This window comes from Dromiciops gliroides, chromosome 3 (assembly GCF_019393635.1).
Source record: "Dromiciops gliroides isolate mDroGli1 chromosome 3, mDroGli1.pri, whole genome shotgun sequence".
Lineage (NCBI taxonomy): Eukaryota > Metazoa > Chordata > Mammalia > Microbiotheria > Microbiotheriidae > Dromiciops > Dromiciops gliroides.
Window position 1 is genome coordinate 75,148,042 of NC_057863.1, and position 19,289 is coordinate 75,167,330.

General features: G+C 36.8%; 1 protein-coding gene across 1 annotated transcript in view; it reads right to left on the minus strand.

Annotated features, from left to right (window-relative positions):
• The window catches only part of SPAG16 (sperm associated antigen 16), a 1,175,972-nt gene that overhangs the window by 1,011,378 nt on the left and 145,305 nt on the right, over window positions 1–19,289 (minus strand). The window contains exon 10 of the mRNA XM_043996008.1: window positions 14,156–14,283. Within this exon, the coding sequence (XP_043851943.1) occupies window positions 14,156–14,283 (128 nt within the window). The remainder of the gene's footprint in view (window positions 1–14,155; window positions 14,284–19,289) is intronic.

The following is a 19,289-nucleotide window of genomic DNA, read 5'->3' on the forward strand; positions in this document are numbered from 1 at the left end:
GAGTGAGAAATCATGGTCTTGGAATACAGAGGATGAGACACACTTTGCTCTTGATAAAGATGTGGGGCACAATAAATGTATAATGCTGCATATGCTCTCATATACATTGCTTGTGTTGGTAGGTTTTGTTTAACTATTTTTCTTTGTTACTTCGGAGAGTTTATATGACAAGGGTATGTGATATGTTGAGAAATTACTGTGACATAAAAACCTGAAGATTATCATCATTATCATCACTATTAATTATATTATAAAATGAAATTAATATTAAATATTATAAAATAGTATCAACACTAATGATAATAAAGAATAATTAGTAAATTTAAAATTGGGTTTCTGTGTATTTCTTTTTGCTTCAGGGTTAATCATTCAGGGAAAAGATTTTGCCCTGACTTGAGTTATACACACTTGAAAAGAATGTGCTCAGCCTAATTCCTAATTCCTTCAGAAACAGGGCAGCCCCTGCCACACACCCCCCAGGGTCCAGTTTCCTCTGTTCATTAGTTCTCTGGAAGAGCTGCATTGTGACACTTTTTGCAGGGTCAGGGGAGGGCAGAGTGAGTGAGTTCTCTGCAGTTTCTGCTGCCTTGGAGTTCCCTAATCAAAAAGGGTTAGTCCTGACAAAGCAACATCCTTCCCTCCTATATTTTCTTCTTCCTCCACATATGGAGCCAAAATTGTGGTTCACTGATTTTGTGACAAAAGACTTATAGAAGGGTAAAGGTGCTTAATACAGGGTGAGACTACAATGGGAAAGAAATCTCCGAGGGGGTCCCAAAAAATAATTATATGGGAAAGTTTGTCTCTTTCATTTATTGGGACTTATATATAATCGAGAAAATATCATTAATTACATAAAAAAAATACTTGGAAAACTAAACCAAGAGAAAATTTTTAAATTTATACTTTGTTCTCTAACTTAAATGTTGCTTCTGGAAGGTTACAAGGAACACGCACATATACACAGATGCATATGTGTGTGTACATTTATGTGTGTATGTGTATATGTGTATATACATATACATATGTGCATATACACAATACTATAAATTATAACTGATGCTCAGAATAACAAGATAGTCAAGCATCAAAGAAATATTTAATTGCCTCCAGAGGCAGGAACTATTATTTAATTCTAAGCTAACCAGAAAATTCAATTAACTAGAACATTCCATTTCTTAGAATATTTGTTAACTGAGCCTTTGTTTTAATGTGTTGAAATACTGATACATTCACCATGACCATGTCATAATTTTGAATACAAACTGGCTTGAGGAAATGGTAGCCCAGAGCTCTGACAAAGGTGTCATTAAAGGTGCATTAAAATACTGGTGTAAAGCTACGATCAATAAAATCAATCACTCTGCAATTATAATGGAATTTTTCCCATCCGTCATTCTGTTTGAATGGAGATAGTGAAGATCTTGGGACAAGTCATAGCTGTCTTTTTCCAATTGGTATTTCATAGCTAAATAAGAATTAAATGACTCTGGGATATCTCTGAAAATATTTGATGTAAGAAAATATGAGAAAAATTTATTTTTTCTAGCGATTTTTTCATCTTTTGTAATAATGCCCTGGTAACATAAATGAAATGTCATACCTAAGGTGAGGCCATCACCAGTTTTCTTGACCTTTGTCTTGCCACTGGACTCCAATGATTCTGGAGGAGTAAACCTGATGACTTTGTGCAGCTCTACGTCAATTAAATCCAATTCATGTGTAAGTCAAGACATCCCCCTCCTGATGTCATTGGTCCTCTTTGAGAATAAAGTATGACCAACAATTACTAATTAGCGCGAATATTATCAAGCTAATGGGTGGTTTCTCTCCTTTTAGTATTATCAAAATCTCATCATTTTAGAGTTGGAAGAAACCTAAGTAGTTATCTTGGCAGATCCACTTCTGATAAAGAATTTTCTTTATAGCCCACCTGAACATTGTTAACCCAGAGGAGTTGTCCAGACACTTGAAAATCACCAAGGAAAAGAAACTTACCACCATTCAAGGAAATCTTTTATATTTTAGGAATGCTCTAATTAGGAGGAAATACATTCACCTGATCCCCTTAGTTCAAATCTAAATTTCCCTCTTTGAAATTATTACTCACTATTCCTATTTCTACTCTTTGGGTCCAAATAGAACAAATCTAATTGCATTATACTTGACAGTCTTCCATGTACTTAAAGAAAACTATCTTTGGTTCCCTGGGCTTTTTCATCCCATGGCATTCAAATGATATTAATGAGATGGACTCACAAGGAGCTTCACCTTCCTGGCTACCTTCCTCTGCTACTCTCCAGTTTATCAGTCAACTTCTTAAAATGTTCTCAGAACCAAGCAGGATATTCCACATGTTGTTTAAGCAGAAGAGAAACTAAAAGCAAAACTACCACTTCCTTTGTCCTGTAAAGTATTTCTCTCTTTGTTAAAATGCATTTTTTTCAAATGTTTTTAAATTATTAAGCATTTTTTCTCACTTCTACCCAGTAGAAAAAAAAGAGGGGAAAAGGAAGAAACTATGCATAAACAAGTTACCATGTCAATGCATTCTAATCAAACTACCAAATATTACTATAGAACTAGAAAACACAATAATGAAAAGCATCTAAAGGAACAAAAGGCCAAGAATCTGAAGGAAAATAATAAAAAGTAGGAAGGAAGCCTAAAGAATACCAAAATTCAAACTCATATAAAGCAGTAATTCTCAATGATGATTTTATCCTCTGATTCTATAATGTCAGGGCAGTTCTCCTTGATAATTTCCTGGAATATGGTGTCTAGACTCTTTTTCTGATCATGGCTTTCAGGCAGTCCAATAATTCTCAAATTCTCTCTCCTGGATCTGTTTTCCAGGTCAGTTGTCTTTCCAATGAGGTATTTCACATTTTCTTCTATTTTTTCATTCTTTTGATTCTGTTTGACTGATACCTGGAGTCTCACGGAGGCATTATCTTTCAACTGTCCAATTTTAACTTTTAAAGCATTGTTTTCTTCAGTGAGATTATGCACCCTTTTTCCATTTGGCCAAATGAATTTTTTAAGGAATTGTTTTCTTCAGTCAATCTTTGTGCTTCCTTTTGCAAACTGCTGATTATTTTTTCATAATTTTCTTGTGTTACTTTCATTTCTCTCCCCATTTTTTCTTCTACCTCCCTCAATTGATTTTTTAAATCCTTTTTGAGCTCTTGCAAAAAGGCTTTTTGTTCTTGAGACCAATTCATCTTCCCTCTTGAGGCTTCACATGTAGGCAATTTAAGAGTATTGTCCTCATCTGAGTTTGTGTTTGTCTCTTCCCTGTTGAACAAGGAAGCTCTCAGTGGTAAGAGCTCTTTTTTGTTTCTTACTCATATTGCAGCTTTTTTTTTTTTAAGCTTCTTGTGCTGGGGTATAGGGGCTGTGTCACTGGCTTTCTACACTGAGGCCTCTATGGCTTGTAGATTTCTCACCACCCTGGGCTTGCTCTCAGAGTGCTGGGATGGCCAGGCCTGGTCGTGCCTGTCCTATGGGTGGCCCTCTAGCTACAGCCTGCCCTCTCAGCTGCTGCTGGTGGGTTTCACCACTGGCCTGCTGTGCCACCAGCTTGTTGAGCCAGGATCCAGGGGACTCAGTAGCTCAGCTGTGGCCTACAGCTTCCTGCTGACTTGCCCCGACCCCCTCCATGCTGCACTGCACCTCCCTTTTGCCAGAGTGAGACTGATCTTTCCTGACATCTTCTAAATTATCTCTGGTTGGAAGACTGTGTCTCTCTGTCTCTTTGCAGGACCTGTAGTTTCAGAATCTGTCCAGAGGCTTGATTTAATGTTCTTTTTGAGGGAACTGAAAGAGAGCTCAGGCAACTCACTGGCTTCTCTCTACCATCTTAGCTCCCCCTCCAAAGCAGTAATTCTCAAAACAATTTTTGTGCTGGTTAAAAATAGAGAGATGATAGCTGTGTGACACTGGGCAAGTCGCCTAACCCTCATTGCCCCACCAAAAAAAAAAAAATAGATGACCAGTGGAATAGATTAGGTATACAACATAGTGAAGTGAATAGATCTATTAGCATAGGGTTCATTAAATCCCCAAATCCCACCTACTAGGGTAAGAATTCACTTTGTGATTTTTTTTAAAAAACTGCTGGGAAAAACAGACAGAAATTAGGTCTAGCTATTCCTCTCAATGAAGCTCAAGTTGAGAGGTCCTTCAACTTTATATGCATATGTCTCTATGTTTATGGTGGAAAGAGTTAGCATATACAAGCTAATATAATTCATTTATTAATCTTACTTGCTTTGTTGTTCCCAATGCTTAAAAGGGAAATGTCCCTGAAAACAAGTTAGAAAGAATACAAAATGTACCTTGAAATAATGTTTTCTGTTTTAAATAATTAATTTATTTAATGATGATAGGAAGAAGGGAAAACTATTAGCTAAAATATAAGAATGCTGGAAAATAGAGATAAGTAAAATGAGATCTATAGAGGCTATTTATTATAAATCCATTAAAGTATGAATTATTTTTTATTCATTTTTATGACCAAACAAATTAAACCAATTATTCTTGTGTTTATCATGTAGCAATAAAGTATAAAGTCCAATTCTTCCAAAATAATTTTCTTCCAATAAACTAATGAATTACATGATATTTAGTCATATCGTTAATTAACCAAAATAGGAATTTAGATTTATGCAATGGAAGATATGAAAAAATATTATAGTTGAAGCTGATTCCCATTATTGACAAGAAGAAATAATCTAAAAAGGAATAGTAAGCCAATAATATTTCTATAATATATAAATGCTTATAACCCCATAGTGCCAGCTATTATACAAAGAGCACTCATTGAAACTGTAGATGCCATTTGTATCTTTATTATTAGAACACTATATCAAAGCATGTATAAGTATACAGAAATTAAATGTTTATGGTTCCTCATTAATAATTAATTTATAAGAATTCCCAAAATATAAAAAAAAGATTGCCATAAAAGGCTAGCCACACATTTTTCAGAGTGCTAAAACTTTCTAGAGGAAGATTAATGTCATTAGTCTTTCTTGCTTTGGCCTAAAGACATAAGGGAATGATGAGAATGAGACTGATGTTATTTTTTCATTGGTATAAGAAACCTGAGATGAGGAAATTTCCTCTCTTAATGTAGCCCAGAACTTTCTCTACAATAGTCTTAAAGAGTTGCATGAGACAACTGGACCAGGTCTCAGAACCAGTATTTTGGCAGAAGGAGGACTTAAACCCAAGTCTTCCTTACTCCAAAGCCAGCTAGCTCTTCATCCACTACTCCATGCTATAGATAAATTCAGTATGGAAAATTCCCTTTGATTCTGGTGGTAAGAGAATGGACTATTTTGGCTAATTTACTAGTCTCATTAATTCAGTTGTCTTACATGTATACTAAAGACAGGTTACTAATTCTCAAAGAACACAGATGGGATATTGTACATTTAATAACAAAACTACAACAGATATAATTTAGCTTTTCTTTGAAAATTAAAAAAATCAGAATCTTATCATGTCTAAAGCTCATGATTAACTGGTATAACAACTTCCTTTCCACAATATTTTAGAGAAGTTTTGGTGTGGGAAGCAGCTGGCATAAAGGGAAAAAAATCAGTTAATGTCAGAGTTAGGAAACCTGCCTGAGTTTGGGGTCCTAGCTCTACCTACTATCTGAATGACCTTAAACAAGTCACTTATAGCTTCTCTAATCTTCAGTTTTCTTATCCATTAAATACCACTTTCCCAGCCCATCTCACAAACTTACTCCAAGGAAAATTTTTTACAAACTCTAAAACATTGTGCGATATTTGCTGTTGGGATCCTTGTAAATGTACTTTTCTGAGCATTTCTCTTACAAATTGACTAGTATCAACAAAGAAGAAAACATTCTAACATTACAAATTCTTAGACTGGGAGGAAAGCAGGTGGGATGGCAAAACATTGGCCAACCTTGGAGTTAGGAAGAGCTGGATCCCAGACTCCCTTTGGTCCATTATTTCTGAAATCCCGGGCTACAGGATGCTCGATTCTGAAGTGCCCCACAAACTCTTTAATACTGTAGGTTACAAAGTAGATACTGTACTGGTGGAGGGAGTCTCCTCCCTGGGAGTTCCCTAGACTAGTGAAGCCATAGGTACAAAAACAAAACAAAACTGATACCTCTGCAATTGGTATAGAAATAGTGAACTCAGTTTCAAGCAGTAGCCTATTTTCAAAGATAATGTTTGCATATTTACCAATCAATTATTAGGAGCAAGCATTTATGTGTCAAAGCCTATGAGATATCTTAACTAATTTAAATTTAAACTTAGTGTAAAACGGGGACACTAATCCACTGGTGGTGTTGTGAAAAGATCTAACCATTCTGGAGAGCGATTTGGAATTCTGCCCAAAGGGCTATAGAACTGTACATACCCTTTGATTCAGCGATACCACTGCTAGGTTTATATCCCAAAGACATCCCCAAAAAGAGAAAAAGACCTATTTGTACAAAAATATTTATAGCAGCTCTTTTGGTGGTGGCTAAGAATTAGAAATCAAAGGAATGCCCATCAATTGGGGAATGGCTAAATAAACTGTGGTATATGATGGTGATGGAATATTATTGTGCTATAAGAAATGACAAGCAGGATGATTTCAGAAAGGCCTGGAAAGATGTATGAAATGATATACTGTGAAGTGAGCACAACCAAGAGAACATTGTACACAGAAACAGCAATATTGTTTGATGAAGAACTGTGAATGACTTGACTATTCTCAGCAAATACAATGATCCAAGACAATCCCAAATGACTATTAATGAAACATATTATCCACCTCCAAAGAAAGAACTGATATTGATGACGAAAGCATGCTATTTTTCACTTTCTTTCATTTTTTCTCTTTTAATCAAGTTTTCTTGTACAAAATGACAAATATGGTAATGTTTTGTATAATCATACATGTACAACCCATATCTGATTGTTTGCCACTTCTGAGAGGGAGAAGGGGAGGGAGGTAAAGAGAGATAAAAATTGGACCCTAAAACTATAAATAAAAATGTTTATTATAAAAAAAAGAATAGGAACAAATTGTTATCAAAAGAAAAAAATAAAAAGTGTAAAATGCTTCAGATTCTTTTTTTTTTTTTTGCGGGGCAATGGGGGTCAAGTGACTTGCCCAGGGTCACACATCTAGTAAGTGTCAAGTGTCTGAGGCCAGATTTGAACTCAGGTACTCCTGAATCCAGAGCCGGTGCTTAATCCACTGCACCAACTAGCTGCCCCGCTTCAGATTCTTAAACTCAAGGAAATTCAATCTCTAAAAAATAAAAGTTGTTAAAATATTTCTCATTTAAAATCCAACTGTAACTAAATATCCTCCAGGCCATCTCCAGTCATCATGATGTATATCTTTGCCGCTGGACCCAGATAGCTCTGGAGGAGAGAGTGGGGTTGGTGACTTTGCACAGCCCTCCCTCACTTAAATCCAATTCAACACAAGTCATGATATCACCCTGGTGTCATGGTCTTCTTCAAGAATGAAGGACAAACAACAACAACAACAACAACAACAATGGGGCTAAAAGGCTAAAAAAAACAAACAAATCTAACCCCTTTTCTAGATCAGAGGTGTCTAAGTCACTGCCTGCAAAACTACCAAGTGGAACCTGAACCAGATTAAAATGTAATTGGGAAATATTTAAGACTATAGATACATACACACACGTGTGTGTGTGTGTGTGTGTGTGTGTATGTTTTCATGTTGTCTCCCTCATTTTATTGTAAACTCTTTGAGGGCAGGGACAGTGTTTTGCCCCTCTTTATATCCCCAACACTTAGTAGAGTCTGGCACATAGTAGGTGCTTAATAAACATTGGTTGACTGATTGGATGGCAAAATAAATAAATAAGATTCAACTGGCATTAAATTTTGTAGTCATCTTATGATAACTTTATTGTTAAAGAATCTTATAAATGAAAAGTCTTTCAACCAACTGACTCTCTATGTTCTTCAAAAGAATGGCCACATGCTTGATAAACTCTACATTTCACTGTACCAACCTACTGCTGTATTTTTTTCTTATTAGGTGTCAAGAAACAGCTTGTCATTGTGTACTTATATAATTTTCCTTACCTCTTAGGGTACAACCATAGGATGGAAAGTTATTGGCAACATATTATACCCAATAATAGGACAGAAATATTTTGTCTAGAGTCTACTGTAAAATGATTCACATTGATAGCACCAATAAAACTCTAATTACAGTAACCTTTTTTCTAACAAGGTTTATTGATTCCCACAAAAATATGTATTCAAAACCATATTTAATTGGAACAAAATGATGATAAAGGGAAAATTCAATCAACAATATGTGCATAGCAAATATTTGCATGTGATTGAATCCATGTGTTGTATAAAATGTACTTATGTAATATAGACATTATTTTCATCATTATTAAGAAAAACAAAAGACAGCCCAAATTAGAATTAGAAAACTACAAAATATTCATATTGCCTTTAACACTGACAAGAGCAAACATAAAACTGTATTATGTGACTACAACCAATGCTAAAAAAACTTTTACTTCTACATTAGAGTTGGTAAACAGCTGATAAAGTGAAATAGGATAAAGAAAAGGAACTGGTGAGAGGTAGGGGTAGAGAAAGAGATAGAAGGAGAGAAGAAAAAAGTACAAACAGATGAATGAGCCTGTTAATCTAAGGCTATTTACTGGTGCTCAAGCTTCCACAATGTTATCATGTCTTGCTTCCTACCACCTAAAATACTGATAAACAGATTAAACACTGCGCCCAGGTCTTCAGCTGCTCTCTCTTCATTCATCACTTATTTCACTGTGATAATAAAATCAAATCACTACAGTGGAAATCATTCTCTGGACTATGTTAGCAATAGCCCGGAGAGAGATCAAGCCGAGGGCTGGGTGGCTTAGACTGAGGCAGATCTGGCCTCTGGGCTGTAGGTTCTCCTCTCTTGTTTTTGTAACAATTGACCAAAATCCCTTGCCTCTACGTTCTTCCAATCCTCATTGGCAAACCCAATTCAATTACAGATCCTAGAACTGATCCTGATGCCGGGAGAGGAAAACATAAGGTCCATGGGCTTGGATAACAACATCAGGTACTCTAGAAAGCCAGCTATCAGATATCAGAGATAGTATTCCAAGTCACCACTGAACCATTAATGATGATATCAAATTAAGACTGGGCATACCCACTCAAAAAGTTTCAAATCTACCTAATTGTAATATGTCTTGACAATATCTCTATTTTGTTAAAAATAAATGAATAAATAAATAGCATGCAAGACTGTAAATTGCTTTACAAAATCTATGTAAACCAAGTATATACCACATTCCTGATCTACTAGTCTGGTAACCAGGACCATAAAAGGACAAGAAACTGCAGTGGGTCTTTGTGATCACTGCTTCTGTTTCACTAATCATCTTTTTAATAATATGTTATGTGATTTTCCCAGAAGTCAAAGTTAAAATCACTGGTTTAAAATAATCTTCATAGGGGCAGCTAGGTGGCACAGTGGATAGAGCACCGGCCCTGGATTCAGGAGGACCTGAGTTCAAATCTGGCCTCAGACATTTGAAACTTACTAGCTGTGTGACCCTGGAAAAGTCACTTAACCCCAATTGCCTCACCAAAAAAAAAAATAATAATAATCTTCATACCTGACATAACCTGTGATCTCTCTGGTCCCACAGCCTTTTTCTTGCTCTTCACGCTATCAAAGCTCAATTACTGAAGCAGCTCAGCAATAAGAGCTTGTTTCTAGGATCAGAGATTAGAATTGGAACTATTAAAAGTGATCAAGTCCAACTCCTTCATTTTACAGATTAGGAAACTGAGGCACAGAGAGTTAAAATGACTTTCCACAACCAGTTAAGTATTTGAAACAAGATGTAAACCTGTCTTCCTGACTCCAAGTCCAGTTCTATAAGCACTATCCAGTGGTGTCAAATTTAAACAACAACACATTTCTGTAGGCTGCACAGTTACTCAGAAAGCCACAAACCAACATTACCTATGTTGTATTGTATTTTCATTTATTTTGTTAAACATTTCCTGTTCAGTTTTAGGCCAGATGATTCTAGCTATCTTTTCTATGAATTTTTTGAAACTTCCTCTCCAAGGGACAGGAGTAGAAGGCCTCATCTAGTTGAGCTGAGTGCTGTATTCTTAGAATAGCCATTCTAAGTCATGGTTAAATAAACTTTTTATTGACTGATGAAGAAAGAGAAAGAAAGAAAGAAAGAAAGAAAGAAAGAAAGAAAGAAAGAAAGAAAGAAAGGAAGGAAGGAAGGAAGGAAGGAAGGAAGGAAGGAAGGAAGGAAGGAAGGAAGGAAGGAAGGAAGGAAGGAAGGAAGGAAGGAAGGAAGGAAGGAAGGAAGGAAGGAAGGAAGGAAACATCCTCTCTAAACATGCAGGATTTTTACCATATCAGGCTAGAGGACAGGGAATAGCCTTGTGATTTCATTGGTATAGGGAACATCTGCTATGTACAGTCTGCTAGGTGGCACGGTGGATAGAGCACCAAGTACAGAGTCAGGAAGACTCATCTTGCTGAGTTCAAGTCTGGTCTCAAACACTTCCTAACTAGGTGACCTGGAGCGAGTCACTTCACCCTGTTTGCCTCAGTTTCCTCATCTGTAAAATGAGCTGGAGAAGGAAATGGCAGTATCTTTGCCAAGAAAACCCCTGAAGGGTCATGAAGAACTGGACATGACCAAAAAGTGACTAAACTCTGAGAGAGTTTTACAGAGCCCAGAGAGCCTGAGTAAATGCCTTGCCTAGAGTCATGGAGCAAATTGAATGAGAGGTAGATTTTCTATGCTTGCTCTCTTCCCACTAGATCACACCACCTCTCCTGCAGACTATACCCGGCTTGTTTTTGTTTTTCTACTTCTCTATCACATACTCTAAAACGGAATAGTTACCATTCCCCAAGTTTCCCCCTGTCTACTTCAATAACCAGTCCCCCCTTGTTAATAAGAATTAGGTCTAGAATGGAAGATTACATCATTAGTTCTTCTACCTTGTGAAGAACGAAACTACTCTTTGGGGCAAGGCAATACTTTATTAGCTCTTCCTCTGGGGTAGAGATAGAGAGCTGTGAGATATATATGAATAATTGAAGGCCCTATTCCTATTATATCATGATTCCAGGCCTAACTTGCAATATATTTCCCCAATTCTCCATCAATCTTCCCTTTCAGTTCCAGCTGGTGGAGCAATGGATGAAGATCTGAGTTCAAATCCAGCCTCTGACATTTAGCTGCATGACTCTAGGCAAGTTACTTAACCTCTGACTCATTTCCTCAACTGTAAAATGGGGCTAATATTAGCATCTCCCTCCCAGCATTCTTGTGAGGACCAAATGAAATAATAATAATTGTAAAAGCTCTTAGCACAGTGTCTGGCAAATAGTGGGCTATATATAAATGTTATTTCTCCCAGAAGACCCTTCCCCATCCCACCCCCTGCCACAGAGTCTACAGTACACTCCAGGATCACTGCTATTCCTTCCTTCACACATCTGTACCCAAATGCCATCTATCACATTCACCTACTCTGGTTCCAGGGTTTCCTTGTATGAATTAATTTTCTTAATAAATAATGCTACTCTGTTCCCTTATTTGCCACCTTTTACATATCCTGTTTCTTTTTAACAAGATATATCTTTGCAGTGAGAAGCAGTGTGGCTTAGTAGATAGGGCACTAGCTTCAAAGTAAGAAAGTTCAAGTCCTACCACTGATAACTACTGGCTGTGTAATCCTGGGTAAGTCATTTAACTTTTGAATATTCTAGGCAACTCTCTAGGGGAGGTGCCAACTTGTACTGATAGAGGGAGTTTCCTGGTCTGTCCATCAGTGACATCCCAGGCTTAGTCCCTAGCCTTATCACCATATTTTTGAAAAGCTAGATATGTCTCCTTGATACCTGAGATGTCAAATTTGCCTCCTTGCAAATAAAGGTGGGCCAGGGCACCTTGAGCTGTTGAGGCTGCATCCCTGTTCAAACCCTTGTCTGCCTTCTGACACTACTGCTCTCCTACAGAGGCACTCATGACCTGGTAATGACAGTGGAGTGTGAGTGACTGTCTCCTAGTGGCTAAGGGCCTAAGCTCAGCGATTCCCTGTACTAGAGTGTTCTCCCAAGGTTTCTCCTACATTTTTAAATGCCTCAGCTTAAGATCTGTGGTTATTTGGAGGTCTAAACACTTTTATCTAAGGAGGCTATTGCAGCTCTTTTGTGATTGAAATCATAGCCATTTTTATGCCCAGCCAGCTAAAGAAGCCTTTAGGCACCAAGTCTTTATTTGTATTTTTAGGGCAATGAGGGTTAAGTGACTTGCCCAGGGTCACACAGCTAGTACATGTCAAGTGTCTACATCCATATTTGAACTCAGGTCCTCCTGAATCCAAGGCTGGTGCTTTATCCACTGAGCCACCTAGCTGCCCCCCCCCTTTTTTTAACTTTTTCCCTGATATCAAGAGGACTCTCTCACTCTAAAGTCTTACTTGAAACATGTTCTGATTTTTTTTTAATTCCTATAAAACTTCTGGACATTAGTCTAGGTCCATGCAAATTACCCTGAAAACTCCATTTGTCAAAACTGCAAAAGAGATGGATGAAACTAGTGAGATTTGTTTCAACTCCCATCATGTCCCTGCTCATTAGTCTGGGACCCATGCAAAGAGAAGCTAAGAAGAACCAGCAGAGCTGGTTTTACCCTACCTCCCCCAGTCTCCCCTATGAGTTCAATCAATAACCATGGATTCCATTCAGGAGCAGTCCTTGACAGACCTCAGGCTCCATCCCTTACAGAGATGAAATTGTATATGACCCAGCCTGGTAAATCTATCCAATCCCTCAATCCTATGAAGGCACACACCAGGCTAATTCACCACAAACTGAAGTCTAGCTTCAGTATCTTTAAATTATATTTCCCTACATTTCCCTATGCCTGATTTCCATACTTCCTAATACCACCAGTTCTGCTGTCAGAAACACACTCTTCACTCTTGTGCGCAGTTCAAACATGTGTGATTGATAAGGAAGACAGAAGCATAAAAAGGCATGGGAGACATTTTAGTAGAAAAAGCTTTAGAAAATATTCTCACCTCAGATAAAATCAAAGTCAATTATTTAGGTTCCTAGCTTATTTTGATATTTTAGTACACTAAATGTAAATAGTTCTCTCTCTCCACCCTCTCTCTTTCTCTGTATATATGTATTATGCACACACACATACTATATATTTACTGCACATGTAAATATAAATTCTACTATACATATAAATGCATATGTGTATGAGTTTATAGTACATATGCGTATGGCACATATGTTTACACAGAGAAGGGAATTAATTTCACACAATGAAAACAATTATTTTTGCTTACTTTTATTCAATTACTAGGTTCTCCTCAGAATTTCAAGTCCACATATTCATGTTATATAAACAATTATTGAAAACATTATCTACTTGGATATCAGACAAATTAAGAAAGAAAGGGAAAAACCCCTTTTCCTTAGAACAGCAAAGGCTAGACAGACAAATAGAGATTCGTTGCATAGATAACTTTTCCCTCCAAAAACTGCCAGCAAATAACAATAAACCTTTGCTTTTTAATCAATATGATATCTATCTTCCCCAGATTCCACCTCATTATATTTATTTTAAGAAAGTAGAAAAATAAGAGGAAAAATACTCATACAAGGAAGAAATTGTGCAATGATAAACAAACAGTTAAAAAACAGATCTGTATGCATAACGCCTGTTACATATGTACATATAAAATGCATGCCTAAGGCATACATGTAATGACTACCAACTGAGATTCTGTTTACTTTTTAGAAGATATGGGGATCCATTTGTCATCAGTATCTATTTTCCTTATATGAAATCAGAACTTCAGCTTCTAAGACATATATGCAGAATAGTCCACTTAGTCTGTACTGCCATCAAGTGCCTAAACCACTTTGTTCAAAGATCATCAGCAACTCTAAGTGAATTCACTCACAGCTATAATAGCAACTTGGGAACAGGCTAAAAGCAAGCACTCTCACCATGAATCCCTAAAAATCACCAGAATTCCTCCATAATAAAATGTAAAAGTCATAAATAGATAAATAGGATTCTTACCAGCTCACTGGAAGCTCATGCAGTCTAAAAATGTTGCTTAGCTTGTATTCAATTTTTGGTGGACAAATATTTTCTTTGTAGAAATATAAGTTTGGATTTGGCTGTATGTTGATGGGAAATTCTGAATCCTAGGAGAAACAAAATCCACGCACAACCTTTAAGCAGCTAAACCACAGAAAATAAAACTAAGCAATTTATTAATAAATTCCTATATAACAATTTATAATTTTAACTCTTTAAAGCTTACAAAGTAATCCATTTGACAATAATATTTTAGCCATGTGGGAAAAATTATTAATAATTAATTTATTAGGGGAACTCAGTGATCAGTTTCAATCCTTCCTCAGACCCCCGCCCCCCCCAGGTCAAGTTCTCCAAAATTCTCAACAAATCTTGTTTAGGACAAGCAGAAGGGAACAAAAGAAATGAAGATTGATTCTTTTGTCTACATCAGTGAACTGATGGGATTAAACCACACCTAGATACTGGATTTCACCTTTGCCCTTCAGTGAGGGTCTATTTGCATACTCTTCCCTTATGTCATTGGGTAGAGTTCATTTTAATTTGTACCACCCTCAAGTCAAGTCAACCAATGGAATTGAATGATGCTAACCAACTAGCTTTGATCAGTGTATAATCTGCCTCTATCAAAAGAAGATAAAACCCTTGGCCAAGTGAGGCTTCCTTTACTTTGGCTCCCTGACCTAATCCCCTGGCTTGGAATGCTGTTGTTTGGTGCACTCTCTACCTCTTAGGATAGTGTAGGTTTTGTAGGACTTTTGAACTCTCCTTGAGACCACTTCTGTATCTCTGAGAGACAAAATGGGTCTGGGGCTTTTCTCCAGCTTGTACTAACTGCCACTCAGTCAATTCTTTACTGATATATATGATATTAATTAATAATAAATGCTTACTGCTATAAAGGGTACAATAGGAATTAATATATAAGTAGCAATTAATTTATAAAATGCAGTATTAGCAATCATTTTTTAAAACACAGCAACATATGTTAATGGTAAAAATAACTATAACATATATTTTGATTTAGAGTAGATTTCTATTCAAAAGGCAATAATTCTGAGGCATCAAATCATAGGATTATTAATCCCAAACCTCAAGTTAACTGTCCCAGACTGACTAAACAGATTTTATCCCAGGCTTTCCTTTTCCCACAACATCCATAGACACAGGATAAGAGTTTTATTTAGAATTTAGAGAGAACTTAGGGATCATCAAGTCCAAACATGGAAGCCAGAAAAGGAATCAAACTGAGCCTCCGAATGCTCCCTCCATTCATTCTGGCAGTAAAACCCCCACAACTTGTTATGTATCATTACTGATTGTTGCCTCAGAATTCAAGGATATATATGTTTCATGTCAGAAAAATTCACTCACTCTTCATGACAATTATTTATTCTGCTTCAAGTTTCATCTGTTAAAGTGAAACTCAAAAGCTCCTCACAGTAACACAGAAGGCGAATAATATTCAGACCAATCCTAGAATGCCACCAAAAGTCTTGTATGGGCTCAATCTGTGGTAGCATTTATTATTTGACTAAATTTAGGAATATTTTAAATTGATTACTTATCACAACTTAGTTCTATTACCTACACTATTCTTTGTCAAGTGGCAAAAGAGATAGAGATTAAAGTGTCCAACGTTCAAATCTGGCCAAAGACACTTGACACTTACTAGCTGTGTGACCCTGGGCAAGTCACTTAACCCTCATTGCACTGCCCCCCCCCCCCAAAAAAAAAAGTGTCCAGCTTTGTGTTGAGGAAGACTACGCAATTAAGAGCCTAATTCTGGAAGCATCTCATTAGATATTTGGCCACATAGCTTCAGTTAGCAGCACTGAATATAAATTAGATTCAATAAGTATTTATTGTTTGCCCTATGCAAAGGTGTTGGGTACTAAGTATATGTGATGGAAAAAATGGCACTAAGCCTGCTCTTATAGGACCTAAAATATACTAGCATGATATACCATGTACCCACATAAGCAGAATACAAAGAGGATTTGATGGACCAAAGGACCAATTCAGACAAAATGCTCACAAATTTGAGAAGAATAAGAATGCTTTCAGCTGGTGATGTCTAGGGGCACCAGGGAACACTTCTTGGAGGAAATGCCATCTGACTCGAGCCTCATGAAATCTTTATCATATGTGCAGTATGGCATAGTAGAAAGAGAGCTATACTATTATCAGACCTGGGTCAAAGTCAAGACAAGTGAGAGAGAATTTAGTAGGGGATTTCCATGTGCCAGGAAGAGTGCTAAATCAAAGAAAGGTAAAGAATGGTCCCTTCCCTCAAGGAGTTCACAATCTAATGGGGAAGAAAAGTGTTGAAGCACTAGTACTGCTACTCTTTTTTTTTTTTGCAGGGTAATTGGGGTTAAGTGACTTGCCCAAGGTCACACAGCTAGTAAGTGTCAAGTGTCTGAGGCCGGATTTGAACTCAGGAACTCCTGAGTCCAGGACCAGTGCTTTATCCACTGTGCCACCTAGCCGCCCCTAGTTCTGCTACTCTTAGCCTTAACACTAGAGATGAGAGATCAGCAGTTTTGGATGGAGCCAGAAGAGGCTCAAAGTTACCTAAAAGGATCTAAATGTGCCATCATGGACATTATCTCTAATCATATTCATCTCCCACCCAGCTGCTCTCCTTTAGCTTCTCCATAGTGCCTTCCTTCTCTCCTTTTTCTCTTTGTGGTTGATGTCTTTCCCCATTAGACTGTAAGTTCCTTGAGGAAAGAGACTGCTTTTCTTTTTCATATTCATATCTCCAGCACTTACTACATTGCCTGGCACATAATTGGCTCTTAATACATATTTACTGACTAACTGACTAATAATTATAATGATGAATTAAGTGCTAACTAGGTTGACTTGCATTAAATAGCATGCTAAAAAGAGCCTTATAAAAGTTAGTTAATCAATTCCAATAATGGCTGAGAGGGATAACAAAAATCAGAAACAACTCAAAAATGTCCATGTAAACATATGGAATCTTTCTCCAGGCAAATTCTTTGCCACAGTTCTCACCAAAGAATAAAACTAACCAGGAGAAGTTTTACCTTTCTTAATCACTTCTCCTGAATATCAAAATAGTGAAAAGCTAGGCATGAGGAGGGAGAAAGGTACAAAGAAACAGATATACTGATTAATCTCCAAACCATATAATGAAGCACTAAATTCTTGATAACAAACTATTGCACAAATAAATGCAAATATCAGAATTAAGGAGCAATCTCACCAACAGGATTAGATTTTCTGAAGTGTAGAAAGTGAAAGTGTGTAAAGGACTCTGAATTATTTGGTCTGTTTGTAATGTCCAATATGCAATAAAGTCAATGAATGCATAGCTATGGTAAACTCATTTCTAAACTTGTATTATGTTTTCAAGATTTATGGATATGACTATATGACCCCTAACCTTGTTTCTCTTTTCTCCTGGAGTTATTCCATTAGAAAAGGATGTTTCACACACCACAAAAGCTAGAGTCTTCCTTTGTGTTTTTTTTGGACAGGAGCTCTATTTCATTGGAATTTGTGTATTCTACTTCTTATCACAATAATGTAAGCTCTATTTGTCTAAATTGAACACTTACAACAAATAACCAGTGTACTTTTTTATCATTACTCTTAAACCAGTAATTATACAGAGACAAAGCTAATCCACCAGGCCCTTTAGCTTTGTAATTAATTCTAATAGTACTGAGTTACATACTTGTTATTTTACAAAGTAGAATAATGATGCCAAAGCTGATTAAGGCAGAAATTATTTAAGAAAATATACTGTTCGACTCTTTAGTATGTATTGAGGAATTTTATAACAAATGTTACAGATCAAGAATACAAAATTTGATAAAAAACAATTTGTATGGCATACAGTTAATCAATTAACAACTTTTTATTAAGCACCTACTGTGTACTAGGAATTATGCTACTGTCTGGGTTTACAAAAACAAAGTATGATATGGTCCTTCCTCAAAAAAAGCTGACATTCTGATGGGTGAGACAAAAAGTACATGTATAAATCTACACAGAGTAAATATGTATTAGCTCAACAGCAGGGAGGGGGCTAGCACCCGGGAGGAATCACAACAGACTTTGCATCGAAGGGAGTACTTGATCTCAGTCTTGAAGGAAATGAGGGATCCTATAAGGAGGAGAGGAGAAGGGACAAAGGACAAGGATGTCCAAGGATGCCAAGAATGGGAGGTGGGAAATGGAGCTCTACATGTGCAGAAGAGAGAGAAAGCCAATGGGGTTGGACCACAGAGTGTAGGAAATATAGTAAAATGTCATAAGGCTGGAAGAGCAGGCTATGGTCTGGTTGAAAAGGGCTTAAAAAAGCAAATAAAGGAGCTTATATTGGATCTTCAGGTTTTCCATATGGTAAATCCCAAGTGGATAAAAAATGTCTATTGTTCATCCAAATTATGATATACAATTAGGTGGCCAACTTCAAGAGCTTGTGCTTCTGTGCATCTGATGTGTGTGTGTGTGTGTGCGTGTGTGTGTGTGTGTGTGTGTGTGTAATTTAAATAGACAATGTAAATGGACCATGAGCATGAGTTGGGACCAGAAATAAATAAGGAGATGATATAGGACCTTTTAGAAATTGCAAAACTATTTTAATAAGTACAATGTCTCCCTATAATAACTCAGATGCTTCTAAAATATTTGTATGGCTGCGACATTCTCTGGGAATTGCCCAAAGGGTAATGGAGAAACTAGGAGGGCAGCATGCCTCTGGAGTCACAGAAACTAGGTTCAAATCCTTCTTCTGATGCTTACTGCCTATATGAATTTGGAAAAGTCACAACCTCCCTGGGCCTCAGTTTCTTTATCTGTAAAATGGAGTTATTAGCATATTACAAAAAAGAAATTAGGAAAAAATAGAATAAATAATGTCATCAAAGACATACATAAGTGAAAAAAGGACTATCTTATAATGAAAGGAAGGGACAAATGATAGATAAGCTGATATCAAAAGAAGTGAACTTATGGGAGAAAATGGACTAGAATCACATAGGCAGACATGGCTGGGTTCCAATTTATATCTCCCAAAAGGAAGAGACTCATCAATGAGACCACAGATTCACTGATGTTTATTTTTATAGTA